The sequence below is a fragment of the Fukomys damarensis genome, unplaced genomic scaffold (assembly GCF_012274545.1).
Source record: "Fukomys damarensis isolate Sample0158 unplaced genomic scaffold, DMR_v1.0_HiC HiC_scaffold_1, whole genome shotgun sequence".
NCBI lineage: Eukaryota > Metazoa > Chordata > Mammalia > Rodentia > Bathyergidae > Fukomys > Fukomys damarensis.
In genome coordinates this window covers 71,317,682-71,337,098 of record NW_022900913.1, presented here as the reverse complement: position 1 = coordinate 71,337,098, position 19,417 = coordinate 71,317,682, and the positions used below count along the sequence as shown (strand labels likewise).

Here is a 19,417-nt window from a genome sequence, read left to right as displayed (position 1 = left end):
CACAAAACTCTGAAACCTTTTTCAATTTCAGTTTTTTCTTTTTGGTATGGGGGATCGTACTCAGGCCCTTGACCTGTAAGGCAGGCAGTGGCACACTGAGCTAAATCCCCAGCCCAATTTCAGTTTTTTTTTTTTTTTTAAGGATAATCAATGTGTATAAAGATACACATAAGAGAGATGCATGGTTCCTTCACTACTTCAATCTAACCTTTGTGATAAGGTAAGTGTGATATGTGTGCTCCTGGGGTCTATGGCAGTTATACAAATATATAGAGACATATGCACCTATCCTTTTATTTCTACAGGCTCCTTAAGAGGATTATGAAACCAAAGGACAGAGCTTTTGCAATCATCATACTTACCACTAGACTCCTTTGAAGAAATGTGTCACAACTCACTCCCATCACCAATGTACCAACCTGTACAACACCGATGTACCAAGCCTTCTCTAGCAGTGGATGTTGTCCACTTTCATGAAAATATCAAACAATCTCATCAAACAATGTTTTAAATGTATATCCTGATCCAAGAATCCTACCTCCCAGAGGATGCTCATGACATTAAACATTACAATTTGTAGTGGGAAGTCACATATACCAAATTCATCATTCTATGCAATGCCAATAAAATGCTAGCAAGATTTTCTACAGAACAAAATAGCAAGTTAATCTTCAGATTCACACAGAAAAATCAAAAGCCAAAGATAACTAACTACAACAGTTACGAATAAAAGGAAGCTATGGAGACTTGGCCTGTGAAGACACACTAGTAACCTGTGGCATTTAATATAGTGATGCTGGTACACAATAAGGGGCTGGGGTCAGAAAGGCTCACTGTTATGTGCAGGCCTGACTTTATATTCACACAAACACACATGCATACACAAAGACATTCACACTCCTCAATGAGGAAAAGGACAACTACACAATAAAGGTTATATATATGGAAAAAATGAAATCCCTAATATCACACATATATGTGCTCACACACATATCCACAAGGACTTCTGGCAGAGATACAAGGAGGCCCTCATCCCCAAATGTTTACAGTTAAGGAAAAACATGGGGGAAAGAGTGCTAATTGCCTTTGAAAAAGTTGTGATAAAATACTAAAATCTATTAAGGAATGCTAGATGCTGCTTACTCTTAGCATCTGTGGCTCTCTACTTTCTTTAAATATGAAATATTTCAATAAAATTTTCACATTAGAAAATTATTGAAGTATAATATAGTCATACAATGGACTTAAGAAAAATTAAGCTCATAAAAGTATCAAAGATGTGTTAAGGCTCAAAAACTGAGTTTGATCCTTAGTACAAAAAAAAAAAACAATTAAGGAAAATGCATACACATGCACAGTTATTTAGACTAGAAAAAAATCCACCAAAATGTTTACTGGATGGTTAATTTGGGGTGAAGGAATTAGATTGATTTTCCTTTAGGTCTAATTCTTTAAAGCACAGTATCTGCATGAAGATGGACTTAGAAGATATGTACCAAACAGTGAGTTTCTCCGTTAGCGCTGGATGGGGGAAGGAGGACAGAAGTTATAGTCAATAAGGCTCTAAGCTCTGTCCCTCCAATTGTTGAAGTGTCTAAAATTTCTGGCAACTGCATCTGTTTCTTCAATAGAAAAGTAGAATAGGAAGGGGGAAAATAATGACCAAAACCAGGTTTTATTATTAACAGGAAGATGATCTGGAAAATTATTTGTTTCATGTTGGAAAAATTCTTTTTGAATTTTGCAAAGCTAAATATTTTAAAACAAATGACTCAAAAAAAAAAACCCTTTGTGATACCTCTTAACTACCTCAAGCCATTAATATGGCACTTAGCATTTCAAGATAAAGCTCCTAAATTAAAAAATTAATGAAACTTTAAGAACTATGTCATTTAATTAGACAGGAAACACTGACAGCACCAATTAGCTTTTCTCCTACTTCAGGATCCCCTCTTGAGTCTTGACCAAATTGTTAATTTTCTTGCCCTAGAAAGTCCATATTGTTTCACTAACTCCCAAACGTGATTTGCAACTGTGTCCCTGCCTCTGAGGCCCATTAATAAAACCCAGAAGCCTACCTGACTCGGAACACTCTTTCCAACAAACTGCCATGAAACCAAATGGCACCATCACTCAAAACTGAATCAAAGAAGTGAGTCCCAACATCAGGGTTTGTAGAAAACACATGAGAAGCCAGGTCACCACCACTGGGATTATCAGAGGTAGGTTTTTTTGGCAGTCTCATTAAGCATTAGCTGTTCTGTTAACATCATTGGCTGCTCTGCACATGCAAGGTGGTGTTACAGGAGGACTGGGCAGCAGTTACACTTTGCTGTGGCGAAGTGGCCACGAACATTCGTGGCCCGAATGTTCCTGAGAGGAACCTAGCTGCAGGCTGGAAGGGGAAGGGGCTTAAGGATTTAACATTAACGGGATGGAGAGATGGGAGGAAAACTAGAAATCCACATACAGGGGCAGAAATAAAGAACTAGTATTCAAACAAAACAAAAACAATCCACAAAGTCTAGACCATGGGAAATGCAGAACCTAAGAGCTGGGGAAAAAAAAAAAGACCTGAAGACTGTAATTCAAAGAATGAAGTTTATGATACACTCCTTTTCTCCTCACTATGAAGACTGATCCAATACCAATCCAGTGCCAGCCTCGTGTGGGCATGCTGGGTGAAAAGAAAAAGGAAACCTCCAAAATCTGCTCCTTGCCAGGTCTCGCAGCATTACACTCACTACCTACAGAGAAAAGCTCAGCACCTGACCCAGCAACAGGAATATTTAAAAGGACATCGAATTCTGCGATCAGGCGGCATTCACCAGGGAACTAGAGATCAGTCTCCTATGCTACTCTTTTAGGATGGGAAATGCTCAGGACCAAACAGGAACAACCTGTGTAGATCACCAGAAAACCATTTCTGGTTGAGTATCCCTAACCTGAAAATATGAAATCCAAAATCTTTTGAGCACTGACAAGAGACTCAAAAAGTTTTAGATTCCAGAGCATTTTAGACTAGGGATGCTGAATCAGTATAGTCTATTAGTATAGCCTATACCCTAAAACATTTCTGATCCAAACCATTCAAGATAAAGGATATTCAACATACAATGATTTTACTTGAATAGTTGTATTTCAAACTCACAAATTTCCCTTTGCCACTAAAGAAAATAACCAGCAAAGAGATCTCTACTGAGGTCCTCATTTTACATAGTTTCCTGCAAGAAGGGCAGAAATAGCATTTCAACCTGAGCTACTAAAATATGCACACACATGCTGCCCATGTGGCATTCATGGTATTGTCCTAATCCTAAAAATAGGCTTTTTAGAATCTTGCAAATTTGATAAGTCTTTTTATGATTTTACACTTAATGGGCTCAGGACATAGCCTTCCTTCAGAATATGCTATAACAGGCTTGAATGCCACAGGATTCAGCATGTCAATTGACTACTCTCAAAACTAAAAAGAGAAAGATCAGAATATGAGAAAATGTTACTAGATTTCTTATAGAGGCTTTAAAAAAATCCAAACTTTACTAGTAAAGAACAGGCACTGATCCTAAAGAAGCTTCGATTACAGAGAACTGTGCTTACTAAAATTCAGGAGAGAACTTAGAATGACAATAGCTCTTCTTCCCCCAAAGGTATTATTTGCAAGTACAACATAAGTGAAAACTCACGTTTTCGATGAACTGGGTATTAGACAGCATGAGGAAGTCATTGAAGACATTATGAAGGCGACAATCTGTGGCTTTAGTCTCCTGAATCAGTCCGTCCACTTGTTTCTTGATTTCATGGGTCCTAGAGATGGTCTGTTGTGAAAATTCCTGTAGAAACTGTAGTAGCTGTTTTTAAAATAAACACACAATAGTACCTATATTACACACAATAAGTGTGTGGAAACAAGAACAGATATCCTTTCACCTTCACATGTTGAGATGTAAAAGGGTAGATGCTTATGATGGTACTGGCACTGCAAAACATGAAGAAAACTCACTGAATGAGTGACACGGAGTCGGCAGGCACTTAAAGGTTATCCCCTTTCTGAGGAATTTTGAAATTCTATTGGTTGTCATTCTTATTCATATAGGACTTGGGAATTAAGGGTTCTGGGTTTTATAGACCCTAAGCTTGAAGTCTCACTCAGGGATCTCTACATACTGGCCCATCTGCCGCCCCCCCCCCGCCTCTAGGTCCAAACACAGTCGCCTCAGCAAGGCCACAAGTATATTAAGCTTGGCAGAAACGGATCTGTCCACTGGGATGGAGTCAGGCGCACCGCTGAGGACATCCTAATAGGTTGGGTCCCGCCTGGAGACCGAGTACTCCAGGGCAGAGGCCCATGGCCTCTTCCCCTTCCCGGTGCCTGGGACTTCCGTGAGGGCTTCGCAGGGTAGAGGATCAGGTTCCTAGGGGTGGCCTGGGGCAGGGAACGCGGGTGCCCGCACGCCTGCCCTCCCGCCCTCCCTCGCATGCCGGGTCCGCCTACGACCAGCTCTGGCTGCTCCTGCGGATCTCCTCCACCGACCAGGGCCGCTCCCACACGGCCTCGGACGCCGGTGCCCGCTCCGGGTCCGGGGTCGTCTGGTTCATCTGTAGCGGGAAGGATGAGACTAGGCTGAGCCCAGGGGCGGACCCTCCTACTTGGCCCAGCCCAGCCCAGCCAGGCCCAGACCGCCGCCCTCACCATCTCTCCACGCTCTACCACTACAGAGCCACAACGCCTGCCGCCAAGAACTGTAGAGCCTCAGAAGCCCAGGCCCTGTCTCAGCACCCATGGGACGGGGGCTCACGTGACACGGCCACGTGATTTAAACTCGCGTGACCACATCCACACGTGACAGGAACTGCGGCGCACGGACAGGAAGTGCGCCAGTGCATTTGGAGAGCGCAGAGGAGTTGCTCTCAGCCTAGTGGCTTCTGCCCTGCAGGTGGCGGTGTGGGAGCAGCCTGCCACTCGTTGAACCTTGGCTCGCCTGCAGGGGTCCAGAGGAACCGGGTAGGGAGCCAGCCCGGGCAGTGGACTTGAGGAGGGGCTAGCGGGGCCGATGTCATCGCGCGCGCCGTCCTTGCCTGGGACCAGCCGCCATCCCTTCTCCTGAGGACCTGCGGTTTCCACTCCCTTTGTGGTTCTGCTTAAAATCCTCTGCCTTAGCTTTGCCCTGGGATTTAAGGCCAAATGTGCCCTACAGAAATCAGTGGCTAAAGCGGTCTTGAAGCACCCAGCTCTGCCCGCGCTCACTGAGCTACTATTTATCCACACCCTTTGAAGAGTTCTCTGCTGAGCCGCTCTTCTGCCACATCCACTGACTTTTAGAAATCCCAGCTCCTGGCTGAGGACGTAGCTCGGTGTCAGAACGCTTGCCTATGGTGCTGCAGGCCCTGGATTCCTCCCCAGCATCAGGATGGGGAAAAAAAAAATATCACAATCACAGTTTTGTTTTTGTTTTTTTTTCCATTTATGTGTGCCTATTGCAGAACGACTTTAACTTCTCTGAGCTTTCTTCCAGAATGAAAGGACACATCCTGTAGAGTTGTGGTAATATGTACCTGTGAAATCGCTGGCTCAGTACCTAGCATATGGTGAGTATTCACCCACATCTTGGGCTGCTGTTATTAGGATTGAACCCGGACCTTTTCACTGAGCTACATTTGTAGGCCTTCAATTTTTTTGTTTTTTCCTCAGATGGCGGGGTCTTGCTAAGTGGCTAATTTAACCGGGCCGGGCTTGAACTTACCATTCTGTCTCTAGCTCCCAGAATGCTGGCATTACACCCAGCTTGGGCTTTATTTTATTAGTCACTTCAGCTGTCAACACTGAAGACTTTGGACACTCCTGAGTACAGTTTTAAGTGATTTGTCAGTTTTTAAAAATGTGTGTGTATGATACTACTCCTAAAATACTTTTATAATTATTTACACACTGGTCTCTTAAATAGTAACAACTAACATTTATGATGTGATCAGTATTACCACACACTTTTTGTATACTAGTTCATTTAATTTTCACAGTGGCCTATATGATAGTTATCTTCAAGGTGTAGTTGAGGAAACAGGCACAGAAAAGAGAACTTAACTTACTCATGGTTAGAGAAGAAGCAGAACCAAGATCCCACACTGTTACCTAAGTTACCATCTAGTAATCTAGCCATTCCTCCACATCCATGTAAAAACAAATAGTAACAACTTTGGAAACTGAGCTCAAGCAGTTACTAAACTTGCATCTTAACCAACACCATCACAGAGAACTTCAGTAACTGTGTGGATGACTCTGGTATCATCGATTGGCTCAGATGACCATAATGTGTATCCTATGCCATGGACCTTTTCACCTGGGCAAAATAGACTAAGCAAGCATTGTGCCTATTGTCTGAAGTGAGGCCAACATCACCTAGACTTGGTTGGCAGGTCCTCATACGAGATTTTGTAGATGTACTAAGAGCCTGATTCTTGTACTGACAGTATAGTCAAAGCCACTGCTGGTATGAAATGCCACCGCAAGACACCCTCCCATAGCGAGACTGTTTTACTCACCCATTTGCTTTGGTCTTGTCTATAGCAAGTACACATCTCCACTTGGCAAAGAGGTTTATTGTATATAAAGTATTTAAATGTTTGCTAAGTAAATTATAATGTGTATATATCTATATATTGTATATGACTTAATCATTTTTCAAAAATTTTTAAGACTAGGTCTTGCTATGTAGCCCTGGCTGGCCTTGAACTTTTGATCTCACTGCTTCAGAGTCCTCTGAGTGCCGAGAGGCACCACTATGCTTGGATGTTTTTCATCTTATTTTGTTTACCTTTGAAATTTTAAATCATTTCAGACTTACAAAGAAATTGCAAAAAGAGAAAAATTAGGTCCTCTGTCCTGTTTCCCCAAATGTCTATATCTTACATAATCACATTAAATTAAAACCAGGAAGTATTGGAACATTATTATTACCTAATCTACAGACTTCATTCAAATTTCATCACTTGTGCTAAGCTCCTTTTTGGACCAAAATTCCATCTAGGACTGCACATTGCATTTGTTATTTCCATAGTCTGCCTCTCTCTCTCTCTCTCTCTCTCTCTCGCTCTCTCTCTCTCTCTCTTTCGTACCAGGGATTGAACCCCAGTCCTTGCACTTGCAAGGCAGACCATTGAACCACTGAGCTAAATCCCTGGCCCCTGCATAGTCTCTTAATCTGAGCTAGTTTCTTACTCTTTTTTTGTTCATGACTTTGGCTCCTTTGAAGAGTATTAGCCAATTCTTTTATAGAATGTCAGTTTGTGTTTATATTTCTTCATGATTAAATTAAGGTTATGTATTTTTGGCAAGTACAATGTAGAAAGGAAATACAATGGACCCCTGAAATTTGCAGGGGTTACATTCCTAGTGTGCCCAGAAATTGTGAAAAACCAAGATTTTCATATATGGTCAGAAAAATGCTTATAAATATCTATTTTTGTAGTTTAACCCTAAATATGCTATAACTCCTATAGTTATGTAATTTAATTTAATACAATACTGTACTAATGAAGCCTTAGAAGGTACAGGGTGTTTTGGTGGCATCTTAAGGATGTTAGGGTTTTAAAAAGAACAAAACAGAGAACACTGCAGATAGCTATACGTGATACATAAATCTGTTACGATGGGAATGCTGTTGCAGAGATGGGCTACAGGGCAACAGCCAATCAGCAGCAAGGAGAACTGAATAATGCTCTTGGATTGGCTACTTGGAAACCTCCTGCCAAAAAAATAATTGCCGAGGATATTTGCAATTTCTACAAAATTGTGGGGGTTTCTGTAAACAACTGCTAGTTAGATTTTGAGGAAAAAATCTGTGAAAAACAGGCCGTGAGCTCTGAACTGCAACTTCTAGGGGGTATACTGGAATGTGCAAGAATATTTAAAAAAAACAGTAAAACTGGAAACACCAAAGAAACTAGCCTTATTAGACATTAAAACACCACAAAGTCTGTACGATTAAAACAGTAGTATTGGTGCATGAATAGCTCAAAAGACCAGTGAAACAATAGCCTCAGAATAGACAAAAGTGCCTTTGGAAACTTAGTATATTGGTGGCATCTCAAGGTGCCATCTCAAGTCACCAGGAAAAAAAAAAAAGACCACTGAAAAAAAAAGAGTAGCTATTTGTGAAAAGATAAAAGATCCTTATTAATACTTTACATCAAAATAAAATACAAGATATAAATGTAAAGGAGATACAAGTGTTAGCAGAAAACAAATAACTTCCTATTTAATTTAATTTTATTTTTTGTGGTACCAGGGATCAAACTCGGGACCTTGTGCTTGTGAAGCAGGCAGCGGAACCATTGAGCTAAATCCTTGGCCCCCTATTTAATTTTAGAGTAGAAGAATCTATGATTCTTCCAGAGACAATAAAAGAAACATCTGATAAATTGTCATGTATAAAAACAAAGCACCTACCAAAATCCCAACTCCTATACTGTATCCTTTCTAACTCCCATTTTAAAACATGCTCCCACTTTTCTGTAGTGCGCATCCTCTCTCATTTGTATCAACTTGTTCAACTGCAACTGTGCTACTAGTGGCATTTGGCTGAAGGCCAGTGACATGCCTCAGACATCACTTAACCAACTCCATTATTTCTTGTCCCTTCTCTGGTCACTGTCTTCCTATCCCTTAAACTTGTCAACTGCTGAGAACCCTAAAGGAGCTTCTTGCCAGGGTATCTGATAAGTCAGCAAAACAGGGCACTCTCAAATACAGAGCTCTAGCCAGTGTTCTCCAAATTTAATGTGAGCAGGAGTCTTCTGGGGATTTGTTGAAATGCAGATGCCAGTTTAGTGGTTCTGAGGTAGAGTCTGAGAGCCCACATTTCTCACAAGCTCACAGGGATTGCATGGGTGCTGGTGCCAAAGTAGGTTGGCACAGAGTGCCAGGTTGAATTTCTCACTCTGGTGCTCTTCTTGGGTCCAACACGTGTCTGCGTTGTGGGGAGAAGAGTAGGACAAAGCTGAGTCACCATGGAAGAGAGGCCAAGCCTTGCTTCTGGACCTCAGTAGAGACGTGGTGGGTTTTGTGGGCCTGTAGTCTGTGTGATTCACAAAGCTTTGATTGGATTGTCTCCCCTTGGTTTAATACTCTACTGTTGCTGTCTTGAATACTTGAAACATTTTGAACAGAGACTCCCAAATTTTCATTTTGCATTGCACACACAAATTATGTAGCTGATCCTAGGTGTGTGTGTGTGTGTGTGTGTGTGTGTGTTTAGGGCCTTCTGTCTGGGTGGTAATGGCAGAATAGTGCTCAGGATTAGAAGCAGAAGCTGCCTTCCTTTGGACTTGTGGTTTCTGGGAGGCCACATCTAGGAGGAACCAGCCCTGCCTCATACTCATGTTTTCCTTGCAACATTCAGGAAAATGGAAAACAGAGAAAATATGGGGTCTTCCCAGAGGCTGGCCTGGGCACTACATCAGTACTAGTGAAAGGAATCAAGGATTTGTGAGGAGCACACACCAGCTACTTCCATATTCTAACTGATCAACCAACCAACCACTGCATTAGGAACTTCAGGGGAAAGAAAGAAATATAGAGAATCAATCGCACACAATAGACAGTGCTGCACAAATTCAACAGTGAGCACCAAATACATCCTGCAGTCTTTAACTTAGTGCTGCAGTTTCAGAGAATGCAGAAAACTGAGGGATCAGAGGAAGGAAATACACTGGAATTTGTCGTGTAGAAATGAGATCATTGGAAAGGATTGTTAGTGCTGTGAGGATTTTGCTTTTATATCACTTTAGAATGTATCTAAATGTTTCCAGTTTGCCAAATATGAAGCTGTATAAGCCTTTGATTTAAAATGAACTTGTAAGTAGCAAAATGCATGAATCTGTTATTATTTAGGAGGAATTGACATGAGTTTTTCTGGATGTGATTCCAATTTTTAATTGTTAGACTGGAGCAGAGGGTACTATTTCCTCTTTTCTTGGTGTTATATGTGGATATATAAAGGAAGTATATAGCTCAAGGGTAGCCACACAAAAACCTCAACAGATCAGAGTCTAGAGAGTTCATTATTTCCCTGAAATATAATTCCAAGTATAATTTTTCCAGTCACATAAGAGGAAGACTTCCAAGCAGACCACACAGCATGCTTCGTGCTAGGAACCTGCTTAGTCAAGAATGGGTACAGCTACTGTTAACTCACAGCTCAGGATGAAAGACCGTTTTCATTCCCTAAGATTCTGGTGTCTGGTGAGTACTATGAGATGGAGGGAAGAGAGGGGAGGAAGGGAAGGTCATTGATCCTGTCGTGCGAGGGTTGGAGAGTGATATGTCTACACAGCCTCTTCCCTGAATACCTGGCCAGGTCTAGGTTAGACTTGCAAATGGGCAATCTGTGCAAAGGCCAGCACATCCAGAGAAGAGAGACTTGGTCCTCAAGCAGACTCAGCGAATGAGACAGAAATACCTGACTAGAAAATAAAATGAGACTTCACAAATATGACTAAATCCCTTGCTTCTTGCCCTCCCAGCTCTTTCCTAGGCCAACTTGTGCCTTTCATCCCTTCTTATCTCTTGCCACCTTCTCAGACGCAATCTGAACTGAGTTTGTTTAACCTTTCACACCTCTTTCCAGGTGCTTATGTAAATCTGTACATCTGTAAATTATGTGTACACAGTATTGTTTCTAGTGGTTTACCTGTATGAAATTCTGTACCTTTCATTCTACAAATTAAAAAATATTCACAATATATCTATCTGACTTACAAAAGTAAACCTAATTTACTCATTATTACAGAAGCACTAATTAACTATTGCAGAATATTCTGTACTATGAATATACTGTTGTCCACTTAGTCATTCTCTCACTGATGATCATTTAGATCATCACCAGTATCTCACGAAAAATGCTGCTAGGATTTTTATTTGAACGGGAGACTTGCTGTGTTGTCCAGGATGGACTAAAACTATGCTCAAGTGATCCTCTCACCTCGGCTTCCTGAATGCTGGGAGTACAGGCATGGATCACCACTCCTGGTTGGATATTCTTGGCTGTACTTCTTTGTACATGTATGTAAATGTTTTTGGTTTTTATAGAGAAGCTAAATTTCCCTCAAAATTGATTGCACCAATATACACTCCCACGTGTGGGGCATGAGGATATCTGTTTGCCCAACTTGTGGCTAACACTTGATATTCTCAAAATTAAAAGTACTTTGGGGCAGCCCGGCCTGGAGGCATTGCTCGTAGTCTGTGACGCTATCCCGGAGCAACTTTTGCAAGGGCGCCGAGATGATTGGTAAGCCATGCTTGACAACCTCCATGGAGTGGGATACGCAGGTGGTAGAGGGTTCCTCACTGATCAGCCCCACGGAGCTGAGGGCGGACAAGCAGCCAACTGGCCTGAGGCTACTGCTGTGGCTGCGGCCAACTCGGTGCACCTCGCCTGGAACCTGTTGCAGATCTTCGGGGCCGTGGTCTTCTCCAAAGTCACACAAAACAATGTTTTGGAAGACCCTTTCTGGTTGGCTTCGAGGGTTTGCTCAAATGCAGCACCTATAGCCGGTTATTCTGCAATTCCTGTGGAATTCCCATTGGTTTCCATCTGTACTCCATGCATACTGCTCTGGCTGCCCTGAGAGGTAATTTCTTTCTTTACAGTGATAAGATGAGTTGCTGTCTCTTAAAAACAAAGGCCATAGTAAATGCATCTCAGATGTATATTCACAGTGAACCTCTACTAGAAAAGATTACAGAGTTGAAGAGAAGATGATACTCATGCACACTTGCTTAGACACAGTCATGGAGACTCTGAAGGAGGGAACCCCTGACCAGTCCAAGCCAGAAAAATGATCCAGAACTCAGGCTTGAGTATCCACTTCAGGCCTTTCTGGTACCTTCAACCACAGGAGCTGTTTGATCTTTTTTAAATGTTCTTTTCTTGAGACAAGGTCTTACTCTATCCCGTGCTAGCTTTGAATTCTTAATCTTCCTGCCTCACCTCCCATGTGCCACCATTACTAGTTTGTTTGGTCATTTCTTGGAGAAAAGAAAAAAGTTTCAAAAATTGGGAAAGGAATGAAAAATAAAAACAAAGCCAAAAAAAGAATGGTGGGAGGAAAGGTGGTTTATTATTATGTTTACTTCTAGTCTGCTTTCCAAAGATTTGGGAAGCTGTTCCTAGAAGATGATACTTTAGTGCTGAGGATTTAGCTTAGTGGCATGGTGCCTGCATCACAAGTGCAAGGTCCTAAGTTTGATCCAGGAGGAGGGGGAGGGGGAAAAGAAGGGGGAAGAGACATTAAGGAGTCTTCTGTACATGTTTCACAGCTATTTTCCCTAAGAACTTCATAATTTAAAGGCAAACTGTATAGCCAGCAATTTCCTTTTTAATCAGAGTTCTACAGTTTTTGCTATAGATGTTTTTAACTTCCTTGGTTGGGTTGATTTCTAACTATTTAATTTTTTGAAGCTATCATAAATGGAATAATTTTCCTGATTTCTTTCTCTTGGATTCATTATTGGTGTACAAGAATGCTATTGATTTTCATGTGTTGATTTTGCAAAATTTGTTAATCAGGTCTAAGATTCTTCTGGTGAAATGTTTTGGGTCTTTTCTGCAAAGGATCATACATAATCTGCAAATAGGAATAACAACTTTTTACTTTTCTTTTCATATCCTTTTTATTTCTTTCTCTTGCCTGATTTCTTTGGATAAAATTTTACGTGGTATATTGAACAGGAGTAGCAAGAATATATACTGTTGTCTCATTTCTCATTTTAGAGGGAATGCTCTTATTTTCTACCATTTGATGTGATGTTGGCTTTGGATTTGTTGTGTATGGCTTTATCAATTTGAGGTAAAGTCCTTCTATGCCTATTTTCACAAAGTTTTTTTTTTTAATTATGAAAGAGTGTTGGCTTTTGTCCAACACTACTTTTTATTCACCTATTGAAATGATGATGTTATTTTTAGGCTCAGTTCTGGATTGTGTTTATATGGACACAGATGAATCTTAAATATCCAGGTTATATAGAAAAATTTCAGGAAGGCTATGATCTTAGGAAAGAGGAGAATGTCAGATATGGGCTCAGAATACACAGATATGTATGTTTGGGTGGGGATTGGATGCTTACATGCAAATACCATTTGAACTTGCTTTGTAATTTATTGCAGTAAATGTTTGAGTGTTGATACAGTAAAAATTCTGAATTTAATTCCTAATGGGTCAATCTAGAATTTCTTTCTGTACAGTAGGAGTGGGGACCCTCCCATCTGAGGCCTGGGTCTAGCCCTCAAACAATGGCACAAGGAAAGGCCCCAAGATGGAACACAATGCTGTAAAAAGACATACACCTCCTTGTGAAAACTGGAGTTGACCCTGAAGTTTCGTTGAGAGACATTTTCCTTATTGAGCATGAGACAGCTTTTAGAAATTTTTATTCATTGAACTTAGAAAAAAATAGGTCATTTCATGAACGCGTAAGCTTCTAATCTTTAGTGAGGGGTCATTAGAGCCCATTCTTACAGTATGGAGAGGAAAAAAGGTGTTTCTGTCTCAATTTTGGGGGGCGTCTTTTGCTGCTTTTGATCTTTTCCTTGCTCATTTTTTTCTACACCACCTGTATTTCTTTTCTTTTTGTTTGCCCTTGTCCTCAATTTCTTATCTTTTTAGTCTTTGTCTCATCACATTTTCTGGCTGTATGTAGGTCAGGGAAATAATTATAAAAATGATTTGTCATTTTCCTTAATGCAAATGCACTATCTGTGTTTTCATTTCAAAATCCACAGAGTAAAATCCTTTACCATTCCTTCATTGTAGAAAACAGACCAAAAGAACCTACCAACTTCCACACCCTGCCCAAAGTAACAGAATTCTTTTTAAGAAACATCTTATTGAATTAAATATACTTACAGAAAAGCTCAGCCATTGTCACTGCACAACTTAATGAATTTTCGCAAAGAGCTGCAACCATATAACCAGTACTCAGATCGAAGATGTCACATACCAGCACCTCAGGGGACCCTTTCTAACCCTACCCACACTTGATCTTCCTCTCATCCAACAGTAACTATCACTAGACTTTTAATATCACAGGTTAATTCCATTTGTTTTTGTACTTTATAGAAATGTGATGTCCTAGTTTGGCTCCCCTGGGTTCTGACCTGGAGAGAAAGATTTTCATTCAGGTTGGTTTTTTTTTTTTTTGGGATGTATGGGCAACCCTCTCTGGGGTATAAGGAACTGAGAATAAAAATAATTGTTTTAATAAAAACTGTCATGCTATATGTAAAAATAAAAACCATATACAGAAATTTAATGTATGGGAAGAACATACTTCTTTGTGTCTTTGTTTTATCATCTGAAAAAAGGAGGGATTTTAATGCCTCTTTCACAGGGTTCTGTACAATTAATGGGGTCATCCATGGAGTGCATTCAGAAAGACGCGTGTCCTCTCTCAATATAACAAAAGTCATACATGAAAAACCCACAGAGAACATTATTATTAGTGGGTAAAGAGTGAAAGCTTTCCCCTAAGATCAGTAACAAGAAAAGAATGGCTACTTTCACCACTGCTGCTAACATGCTACTAGAAGTTTTATCCAGGGCAATTAGGCTAAAAGAAGAGCAGTTAGAAAAAGAAAATGCAAGCAAATTGGAAAATGAAGATATAGTTTTATATGTAGAAAACTCTAAATATCCCACAAAATAAACATAACTAAATTAAATCAGCAAATTTTCAGGATACAAAATCAGTACACAAAGTAAATTGAGCTATATACACTAATATTGAACAATATAAAAAAATGAAACTAACTTCATCTATGACAATATCAAAAAAATAAAATACTTAGGAATAAACTTCCTGAGGTGAAAGATTTGTATGCTTAAAAGTACAGGCAGGGTCTGTTTGGGGTGGGTACAGGGAATACAACCTGGAAGGATCCATCTCCCTCCCTGACTCCCCCCTTCTCTCTCTGCTCTCTGGCTGCAGTGATGTGAGCAGCTGTGTCCACTGGAACCTTACGCCGTGACCTGCCTGCATTGAAGCCAGTTGACTATGGGCTGAATTATCTAAACAACCACGAGCCAAAATGACCCTCTTTTTTTTTAAGATGTGAGTGCTGGATATTTTGTCTTAGCAGTAAGAAAGTGACTAAGACAATATCATTATTGTGGGAGTAGTTTTGTTATTGAAAAGAAAGTTCTGCTCCCTTTCTTCTCCCTTGCTGTCTGCCTCTCTCTGTCGAGGTGGTTAGGTCATGTTTGGTGTCATTATTATGGGAGTAAGTTTGTTGTAAAAGCAAGCTTGGCTGCCTTCCTCCTCCATTGTTCCCCAATGCTTGCTGTCTTGTCCTTCTGTATTCTGGTGTAGAATGCCAGCCCCTGAATCTTAGACTTCCCATCTCCTAGAACCATGAGTGATATGTTTTTCATTGTTAATTATCTGTTCTGATATTAAGACAGAGTAGCACAAAACAGACTAAGAAAACAAATACAGTTATTGCTAAAACTGTTGGTGAGCAGGGAAGGAGCCAGGGGAATCAAGAACCTAGATGCTGTCTTCTGTCATCTTTTTCTGCTGTGACCATTGGCGAAGCCCCAGTGAAAGCCATGAAGAGCAGGACATGCATGACAGTCTGCAGAGGTTGGAATCCTGGCTCAGAGTAGATAAGGAAGGAGTGTGTCAGAAGAAGCAACCCCAAACTACTCACCATGCTGGGTTGAAAATAAAAGACAAATGTGCCATCGAAGAGCAATGGGAAAGAGATTTGTACTTACAGTCATTATCCTGAGGTGACTCAGAGTAATTTAAAAGAGTGGGTATACCTGGTGTGGTAGTGCACCCCTATAATCCTAGCACTGGGGAAACTGAGGCAGGAGGTTTGCCAAGAGTTTGAGGCTAGCCTGGGCTACATAATTTAAGGTCAGCCTAGACTACATATATAGATACAGACTAAAAACAAAACAAAACAAAAAATAAAGGAGTGGCTATATAGATACATGCATCCAGGGATATGTGGATATTATGCCCCTTCACTGACCTGAGTAAACTTTCCTCCAGCCTGGCTTTAGCATCCAATATTCATACAATTAAAAATGATGCTCCCTATGAGGGACAAGCTTGCTGTAGTCTCGAAGCCCTCCACAGTTTGAATAGCCTTCAGTCTGTGGGTAGATGGATGGGTCCAGTGTTTCCCTCAGTCCCTGTCTCACAAGAAGTTTCTTTTCCAGGTCTTGCAGGCAGAGCCTGGCACTCAGACTTTCATACCTGGAGAATCAGGGCTTCTGGTGACTGAGGCTTATAGTAGAGACTGTAAGACACTAAAACACTTCACATGTTCAGGCAAACTGTTTCCCATCACTCATCTGTAAACATGTTGTAGTTTGACCTACATTATCTTGTGTCACCCTCACAATAACTTTATGATGAAGATTTTTATTATCTTTCCTCTCTGATTAGTTTCTCTGTATTCCCCAAATAGTTCAGTTGGGACCTGAAATCTCAACCATGTTTTTTCAATCCCATGAGCTAAAGGAGTCATAGAATATTCTATTCATTGTGTGTTGCAGTGTCAAGTCCACATGAGGAATTGAAATTGATTGTACACATTTCAGATTTTACTTTATTAAAAATTAAAATATTAATTTTAGATTGTAAGAATCTGTGTGTGAGATGCATCTCTGTTAAGAGCCTGGAATGTTTCCACATTTCTGGTGACAGCTATGTACCTGTGTTACTTTCTTTATTACCCCAGAGACCAGGAACTTTCTGCCCCAGTTATGACAAATCATAAAGGGTCTTCCACTCCCATGAATTCTTCTGTCTTCTCTTGATTTACTTTTCCCACATAGCTTCATTGCATCACCCCTGTTTAAAATCAAAAGAGACACAAGATTAATCATGTAAACCTCTTAGTTTTGCCCAATTTGTTGTTGAACTCCTGGCCTGATAGCTTAAGAATGGCTCGTGGAAAGCCAGAGTTAGATGGAGACTGTCCAAAGCCCCAGCAAGTGTAGCAGGAAATCAGCATTTTCTTCCTTTACACAAAAAACACATTCTATTATTACTGTAGAACTTAAACTGCAATGACCCAATGATTAATGACAACCAATATACACCTGCCATATTTTAGATCCAAAATGCAAAGAAAGGATTTCCTTCTTCCTTACACCCTGTTTGGTTAATGTATTTCATGGGTAATTTGCCATGCAAAGAAGAAATCTTAAGAAGCCCAAAAACTAATATTGTGGATTGACATGGTCAGGAGACACCTGTGGTTTACACATCACCATCCTGTTGTGTTACAGCTACAGGATAACGGAAGTCTCTTCACGCGAAATGCAAGTACAAATTACTCTTCTTAATGAGCTGGAGTGTCTTTCAGTACCGCTCAGGGCCAGTTAATTTCTTGAAATCAAAGCACTGTTTGTCAATTTCTGGCTTCCAGACTTCTTAGAATCTGAGATCTGAGAAAACAACACTTTTATTTTTTAGGTGATATGTGTGTCTGCTTTAAACTGGGTTGTCTCTAACTGAAAGTTAACTGGGTCTTGAGGCAAAAAGTGAAAGCTGTCAATCTGCACAGGGACTATCAAGTACAACTCAGAACTGGGCAGAAGGGACAGGGATCAACAACCACTGCCACAATATCTAAAAAGAGATGACATAAGGGAATGATGCCCTCAGAAGACCTGAGTGGAGGGCTGTGTAGACATAGATCTACACTGCCTACACCCCATCAAAAAGACTGCCAACCTTCAGGGAGCATGGTCAGCAGACAGCATACAGCTTTCAACCTCTTAGAGCCCTCAAACCTGAAGAATAATATTGGGCCACTTCCTGGGCAGCCTCTTCAGGCCATTTTGATCTGAAGTGGACATTCTGGTGGGCACTGGTTACTGCTTGGTGTCCACAAGGTAAACTCAGGTTTTTCCAGGCCTGTAGCACAGTCCAGTTTCTTTCTCTTCCCCACCTGAAGCGCCCCAACTTCATAGGTGTTAAATGCTAGTAAATATCATGTACTTCTCCATCTCAGAAGCTGCTTTGGGAGAACTCAACCCTTCACAGGGCCCACCAGTGGCCCCTACCTGTCCTTACAGAGAGTGCAAGGGCCTGCTCACAGCTCCTGTTTTGTCCATACCACACACTTGTCTAAGTCACATTCTAAGCAGGTACGGGTCTTGTACTTATTGCAAGCATTGACGTGGTGGTCAGCCCTGAATATCCTCAGTGGTCATGAGTGAGCCTCTCAAAGCATTACCTGCTCAGGTGCTGACAAGATCCTCCAGAAATACTACAGAAGTCTCTTTCTCCTGGATGTCCAGTGTTCTTCAGATCTGAAGAGCATAAGACCTGGACAGTCCCTGGCTACTGACGGAAACCTAGTTTCAACATTGAGCATTGCTGGTATGCACAGAGGGTGAAAGCCTTGGCATAGAGACACAGCCATACCTCCTTGTCCCGCTCATTCTGACCTCACTGTACAAAATAGGAACAGGTTCCCAGAATGTTTGCCAGGCACCTCTTCTTAGGCTCTGCAACGAATCAAAGCAGTGTTGTTGGAATGAATATGCACAATAGTTCCAAAGTCACACTCCTCAATTCTACACTGAGAACTCAGTGGTTAAGATCCCAGCATGGTTCTCACTATTTATGTGCTCTTGAGCAGGTTGCTTAATCTGAGAATTTGTTTTTCCATCTGTAACATGAAATTAGTGAAGTTTGGCCAATGGGTCTATGCTGCGATTGAGTGATTTGGACATAATGTGTTTGAACATCAGGTACTGGTACATAGCAAGTAATCCACTGGTGGTAGTTGATCTAGCCCTGCTAGTTCTGGTACCACTTTCTTAGAAGACATCATCTCTTTGGTGTCTTTGATAACTAAGGAAAGAAGGAGAATATTGGATTTGCAGGACCTTGGGAAATCTCACTGGCCTCACAATGCTCACCACCTATATTTTGACACCTTGTCCAATCTTCTTTAATTTAAACTCCTTTCATCTTGACAAATCATGTATCATAAATAAGCAGCTGAAACAATTAGGAAGACATAAAGGCAAACTATTTGATGTTTTCATTTTTCTTTAAAAAATCACTTCTTGTTTATTATACATAATTTCTTATACATAATGGATAATTTATGAGGGGAATGAATAATACATATATCACATCTTAATCCTTTTTACTTCCCCTTCCTTTTCCCTCCCTGCTGTCTCTCTGCTTTCCTCCTCCTGTTTTCTTCTCTGCTCTTCTCCTCTCATGGGTATTTGTCACTTTGTGGTCTCCAGCACTTGCTACTTAGCTCTCTAATAGTTCCCCAGTGGTTTCAAGTATTTGAGCTTTTTAACCTATCACTTAGTACCTGGGAGAGTAGCTCAGTGGTGGAGTGTGTGCTTAGAATGTGTGAGGTCCAGGTTC

The 19,417-nt window shown here is 40.9% G+C and overlaps 1 protein-coding gene and 1 long non-coding RNA gene across 7 annotated transcripts in view; one reads left to right on the top strand and one right to left on the bottom strand.

Annotated features, from left to right (window-relative positions):
- The window catches only part of Washc2c (WASH complex subunit 2C), a 43,957-nt gene extending 40,106 nt beyond the window's left edge, over positions 1-3,851 (bottom strand). For 2 of the 3 annotated variants that reach the window (XM_033761922.1, XM_033761925.1), the window contains exon 1: positions 3,687-3,851. In XM_033761922.1, coding sequence (XP_033617813.1) covers positions 3,687-3,716 — 30 coding nt within the window. In that variant the 5' untranslated portion in view covers positions 3,717-3,851. The remainder of the gene's footprint in view (positions 1-3,686) is intronic. The other variant, XM_033761928.1, reaches the window with a different exon arrangement.
- Positions 3,852-4,865: 1,014 nt separating this feature from the next.
- LOC109117973 lies at positions 4,866-16,552 on the top strand. Of its 4 annotated transcripts, XR_004516533.1 has the most exons (6): positions 4,927-5,005; positions 5,517-5,589; positions 10,100-10,240; positions 12,570-14,180; positions 14,987-15,109; positions 16,228-16,552. It is a non-coding gene; the product is annotated as an uncharacterized LOC109117973 (long non-coding RNA). The 4 variants fall into 4 exon arrangements; XR_002025284.2 differs by lacking the exon at positions 16,228-16,552 and having other exon boundaries at positions 4,866-5,005; positions 14,119-14,180; positions 14,987-15,893; XR_002025286.2 differs by lacking the exon at positions 16,228-16,552 and having other exon boundaries at positions 14,987-15,893.
- The last annotated feature ends 2,865 nt before the right edge of the window (positions 16,553-19,417 follow it).